General features: G+C 36.0%; 1 protein-coding gene and 1 pseudogene across 1 annotated transcript; one reads left to right on the top strand and one right to left on the bottom strand.

Moving 5' to 3' along the window:
- On the bottom strand, positions 1–2,887 carry LOC102631132 (flavonoid 3'-monooxygenase CYP75B137-like; annotated as a pseudogene).
- Positions 2,888–3,893: 1,006 nt separating this feature from the next.
- Positions 3,894–5,798, top strand: LOC102630829 (E3 ubiquitin-protein ligase RHF1A-like). Its single transcript, XM_052434543.1, has 5 exons — positions 3,894–3,898; positions 4,488–4,590; positions 4,730–4,865; positions 5,444–5,549; positions 5,636–5,798. The coding sequence occupies exons 1-5, from the start codon at positions 3,894–3,896 to the stop codon at positions 5,796–5,798; spliced, it is 513 nt and encodes a 170-aa protein (XP_052290503.1).
- Positions 5,799–6,184: the final 386 nt, after the last annotated feature.

Genomic DNA, 6,184 nt, shown 5'->3' with positions numbered 1-6,184 from the left:
CCAATACAGTGGGGATACAATACCATCACAACCATTTGTCTTATTGGTAGAGCTCTGAATTGGGTAGTCTTGGTGTTGGAATAGCAACCAAAGGCTCCTTTTTCTTAATCAAAATCCCAAACTTTTCAGATAAGTCTAGCTTTGTGCCTGCCGGTAATTTCCAATCAAATGAGTGCAGCAGTGAAGCCAGAACAAACATCAGCATCCTCTCTGCCAGAGCAATCCCTGCACACATCCTTCTGCCAGCACCAAATGGCAAGTACTGAAAATTATTACCCGAGTAATCAAATTTGCTCGCAATACCATCATTAAAAAACTTCTCTGGTCCAAATTCTAAGGGGTTATCCCAAATTTGAGGATCTCTGTGGATTGCCCAAACATTCAATATAATCGTTGTATCTTTAGGAACAGTATAGCCACCAATGCTGCTACTTTGGCTTGCCCTACGTGGTACTAAATAGGGCACAGAATGCAGCCGAAATGTTTCTTTCACCACAGCATCTAAGTATTTTAATTTGGGCAAGTGAAATTCTTCAACACAGCTGTCCATGCCCACAACTTGAGCTAATTCCTCTTGAACCTTCTTCATTACTCGTGGATTGTGCATCAACTCTGTCATTGTCCATTCCACCGTTGTAGTTGTCGTGTCGGTTCCACCAGAAATTATGTCCTGTTAAAACGATAAATAAAATTCTAATTAAAAATAAGTTAAAACACATAACTTATACAGCTGCGCTTGTACAACAGTTTGTGGCAGTGGCACAACATACCACGAGCAAGGCCTTCAATTGGATCGTGCTAATTGATGAAGCACTGTCCTCATTTTCCTGAAGCTCCAAGAGTAACTGTAAGAAGTCTTTATTCCTTCCTTCAATATTGTTCCCTGCTCCTCCCTCGCCTTCGACAACAGAGACCTTGTTTCTGTACTGTTCAACAGCAGAATCGATAAAATTTTCAAAACATAGAGAAATCTTCTTTGTTCTCTTCTCTATACCTTGTATATCAAGCCATGAAAGCACGGAATGATATCCGAAATATTCTGTGTTCCCATTAGCACCACGAGTTCTGCTAGCTTAAACTTTAGCTCAGCCCCAAGGTTACTGATCCCTTTCTCTCTTAACTCAAGAGCTTCACCCCATAGCATGTTCTGTATAACACATACAAAAGTTGAGATCGACAACTCACCAACATCTATGGGCTTGCCAATGCCAGTTTTGTTGTTATTATACAAATCCCTAATTATATTTTTAACCTCTTGTTTTCTTAGAGCATAACAAGCGTCAAGACTTGCGTTACTCATCAACTTGCCCACAAATAATTTGCGCAACTTTCTCCATTCAGGACCATAATTGGAAAATAAAATATCATTGCCACCAAAGGAGGCCACGAGTCCAGCTATCGGTGGGTCGCGGTTAGCGAATGTTATATCTTGATCACGAACCACTTGTTTAACTAGGGAAGGTGAGCTCACCACTACACACAATTTTTTGCCAAGCCAGAGCTTGAAGATTGGACCATACACACCAGCTAATTCCGTGAATGTCTTGTGCAAGTCAGTAGTTCCGAGAAACGGGAGGTATCCTATTACAGGCAAACCGCGAGGTCCTGGTGGAAGTTTAGCATTTGTTTTCCTTGTCCACACGAAATAGACCACGGCTAATAGAGCAATTAAACATGCGATAATTGCACTCACGTTGGAGCTGGCATCATCAACCCACAAAGCCATATTCAATTATTCTTTAGTTTTAATATCTCTCAAAATCTGTGTTACCAAAGTAAATAAAGGAATGAAGTGATCATGTGTGAAGATTCAAGTACAATAACTTTATCTATAGGCAAGTACTAACATTAATAATTTCAATTGCATGTTATTAATTATCGTAGTAATTAGGACAAAGAATGATAGACATTGGTGCAAATTGAAGCGGTGCCGCCTACGCTTCAAACCTATTGAAGTAGTCTAAGACGATTGTCTCAATCTCACAAGTAAAATGTCACGTCTTAATCTGACGTGAAACCAACACCAATCAATAATATTTTGATATATGTTAATTTTTTTAAACTTATAAACTAATTTATTAAAAGACAAACATTAGAATTTCTCCTATAATATTCTTTAATTATCTTATCACTAATATTCTACTAATATAAAACAATGGCAATTACAGCAAACTTAACATGTGATCATTGGCGGTCTCCTCGTTGCTGGCGTCGTCGACCCACAAAGTCATATTCAATTATTATTTGTTTTAATACCTCAAAATCTGCTTTAGCAAAGTAAATAAAGGAATGAAGTGATCATGTGTCAAGACCTTTATTTTCCAGCCGACAAACGGAGTACATATTGTAAAAAATGCTTCAGTCAGGGTCAGGGGTGGACATACAGTCGGGGTGTGTGGGCAATTGAACCCACTAAAAAATTAAATTTCTCTAATTTCCTAATAATTTTTAGGAAAATTACCTTTGATTGGGGGCAATCGTACAAACAAATCATTAAGATCATTAATTTAAATTCACTAATAATTTCTCTAATTAATAAATTTGTATTTTTAAACTAATTAATAATATATTGCATTAAGAGAATTCTTAGTTACCTTTATTTATATTTCCTAAAATCATTAATTTTAAAAGCTAATTAAAATTATTTTGAATAAAAATATAATAGTAAAATAAATTCCGTGAATTTCTTGTGCAAGTCAGTAGTCCCGAGAAATGGGAGGTATCCGACTACAGGCAAGCCGCGAGGTCCTGGTGGCAGTTTAGCATTTGCTTTCCTTGATTTTTTCACATTCCATGCGAAATAAGCCACGGCAAGCACAGAAACTAAACAAGTGATAATTGCACTCTCATTGCTGCTGGCATCATCGACCCTCAAAGCCATATTCGATTGTTTAGTTTTAGTGCTTCAGAATGAATTTTAACGAAATATATGATGAGGGGATAATTTGTATTGCAATTGTCGTGCCTAAGCTCGTGAATTAATCGCGTAAAAGTAGATAGGGTTCCAGTGGTCAGCATTCTGTCATGAGATACGTGGAATCTTTACCGCACATATTCAATCAACCTATTAACTGGTCAGCTCATACAATGATAGATATTTGCATGGATTGAATTATTATCTCGAATTGAGTAAAGCAAAAAATTTAAAGAAATCTAGATTCATCGATATATTAGCCTTCACACAATATGGAAGGACTCTTTTTTTTTTTTTTGGGGGGGGGGGGGGGGGGGAGCATCATTTCCTCAAAGATCTTTTGTGGTTAATGAAGTGGCATCAGTTTTAAGTTTGTAGCACGAGATAAAAATTTCGAGAGAGAGAATCATCTTCCTTTAAAAAGGGATATTCTTGTAGAGCTAGTTGATTACTTGATTTTAATAAGGGTAATTATCACAAACCTCCCCTAAAGTTTGACGTATTATCAATTTGATAGATTGTATTCGCGTATTCTCAGCCACCTCCCCTTAAGTTAATACACCGTTTAGTATAAGTTTAGTGAGTGAGGGCAAGATAGTAATAGAACTCGTTAATAATAAAAAATTCAAACAAACTTAAAAATATCAAATTGGATTCTGAAATTGATTTGAATTTTGTTAATATTCCAATGGGTAAAAACAAAAACATCCTTTTAACCAACAGACAATATTATAACAAAAAAATGAGAAAGGAAAATGGCATCTTCTTGCTCCGTTCAAACAGGAGCTACCAAGAACAACGCCCCTTTCATCTATACTATACTTTAATAGAAAAAGGGTGCCACGATCGGGAGACCATGATGACGAACTCGAAGACGCTGATAGCAGGGACAACCGAATCACGACCGCCAGGTGGAAGAATGCCGACCAGTGAGTTTCCATGTTGACCCACAGACAACCTCAGTTTGTTCGAGCCACTAATGAGGTATGAAAATGCTTATTACTGTGCATGTCAGTTTTATTAGATGGAATTAATCAATTTGGTAAAAATGAGTAATGGCTCTCGACATTTTTTGAGAGTATCTCTGTTGCTTCCATTGTTTTCCATCGATTGGGTTAGTTGTAGGTCAATGATTGTTGTAAATGCATGTTCACCTGATTTTGATTGAAGATGGCTTCAGCTACATTACGCTGCCTTGTGAATGATTGAAGATGGGTATGAAAATTTTTTAATTGTTTAAGCTATTGCCACTGATTGTTTGGATTCATGCTAGTTTTTATTAAATTATAGATGTAATTAAGTGTTGGAGATTCCTTGTGCCGCAATATTAATATTTTGAGGATACTTGATTTTGTTTTTTTTTCTTTTTATCACGATATGTACATGTCTTGGTTGAAAAAATGATTTGCTGCATTCTCTCACACTGGAGCAGTGAGCTTAGTGGTTTTAATTATTTTCTTCTCTTTGACTACTGGCTCTACTTCACTGCATTCATATATCTTTATTTGTCCAGCGTCAAATGATAAAGGAACATAGTCTCCTTTTGATTTCAGTTTGTCTTTCTGTTTTGTAGCCAAGAGGTTCTAACTACCATCGCGAGTGAAAGGCTCTCCAAGTCAAGGCACATAGCTCCTGCTGCTCTTGTTACTTTCCCTGAAGATTTTGATAATGGGCTGGTGATTATTTAGTTTGGTTTCAAATTATGTTCTCAACATTGTATTTTGAAATATTTGGTTGGTGAGATAAAGTTTATTATTATATCTCTAATATGTGAGATGGGATATTTCAAGATGGTACTTTGGTTACGATGATAAGGAAGCACGTGTTATGCAACATCTAGCTACTGTTCGATATTTTCGTAAAAGAGATATGCAGAGATATCCTGGACTTGATGTTCCCCAAGTGGTTGATTCTAGCTCTGTTGCAAATGCTTCTTTAACGCTGCCAACAAGTACGAATATACCAAATTTTTGTCATGGGTCATCTACAGTGATTTTCCAATTTCTGTCATAAGATCAACTGACTCGACCTTCTCATCTTATCCTGATCTTAACAGAGATAACCCTTTTAAATTCAGGTATTTGTTCGGAACTCAAAAGTCCAATTATTTTCCATATTTCAATTGTTTTTAACTAGCATTTGGGTGGCAAAGCCGAAGAGGTTATTTGAAAGGATAAAAGAAAACTAGAATTGGCTTGGAATGCTGAATTATTCCTGTAAAAGTTTTTTGAATGATGCAGTGAAATAATAGTCAGCTACTCAGCTTGGGTGGAAGTACGAATGATTTCTGCCCACTCATATAAGCTGACATGCATTCTTTTTTCTCCATTTTTTGTATGTAAATGTACTTTCGAAAAGCGTGATTGTTGTCTTCTTCTTTTCACAAGTGGATTTATCATGCATATTTTTTTGCCTTAGAAAGCTCTTGCTTCCATTGCACAAGTTTTTATATTTATAAATATATTTAATTGATTTCCATTATATATATATATATGTTTCATATTATTCAATAGATCATTTTTTTTTCAGAGTTTTCTTCAGATAATCACCACCTGATAGTCCAAGAAGGCCAAACCCTTCGGAGGTATTCTCCTTCTCAGAGTCTAAAATCGAAATGGTCTGCTGCTTCAGCCAGGTAGATTTTTTGCAACTTGGTTCCATTTGGAATTGGTATTTATATGTTTCAACTTGTCAATTTGACTTGCGTTTGTTTCTTAACAGATATAAGAAATTAATCTCAAAAGGTACCTGCAGTTTAAAGGAGAGGCTGGTCTCTAGGAATACTTCAGTTAAGCAACTAGGTAAAGAAGTTCAGCATGAGATGAGTGCAGGGATTACTGGTGTTGCAAAAATGATTGAACGCCTAAATCTTGCCTCAAAGTGAACTAGAATCTCTGCTCCTTCTGTTGATGCAGGGGGGCCGTCCAATGTTTTATTTGGTATTTACAATGTAATCATAACTCTTGGCGCTAAAACAGATATGACTGGCCAACAATTCTTTGATTTGTGTGAACGAAGTATTTTTTTTTCAACACAAGGGTATTTTGGTCATTTTTTCCAGTAACAAACGATCAACTAAATGGTATACTAAGGAGGTGGCTGAGAATACACAAATACAATCTATCAAACTGAGAATACGCCAAACCTCAAGGGTGGTTTTTGATAATTACTCATTTTAATAATTTATCTGGCAATGGCCTCTTCATCATTGAAAAAAAAATTCAAATGATAGTTAGAGGATTTAATAAGTTTAAAAATGAAAAATAAAAT

This window comes from Citrus sinensis, chromosome 2 (assembly GCF_022201045.2).
Source record: "Citrus sinensis cultivar Valencia sweet orange chromosome 2, DVS_A1.0, whole genome shotgun sequence".
Lineage (NCBI taxonomy): Eukaryota > Viridiplantae > Streptophyta > Magnoliopsida > Sapindales > Rutaceae > Citrus > Citrus sinensis.
This window is presented reverse-complemented; position numbering and strand designations above follow the sequence as displayed.

Excerpts from the sequence above, each read along its gene's own strand:
- LOC102630829 (XM_052434543.1), top strand. Across the intron at positions 4,591-4,729 it reads AAGATTTTGATAATGGGCTG|GAAGCACGTGTTATGCAACA; the intron begins GTGATTATTTAG and ends TACGATGATAAG. Across the intron at positions 4,866-5,443 it reads TTCTTTAACGCTGCCAACAA|AGTTTTCTTCAGATAATCAC; the intron begins GTACGAATATAC and ends TTTTTTTTTCAG.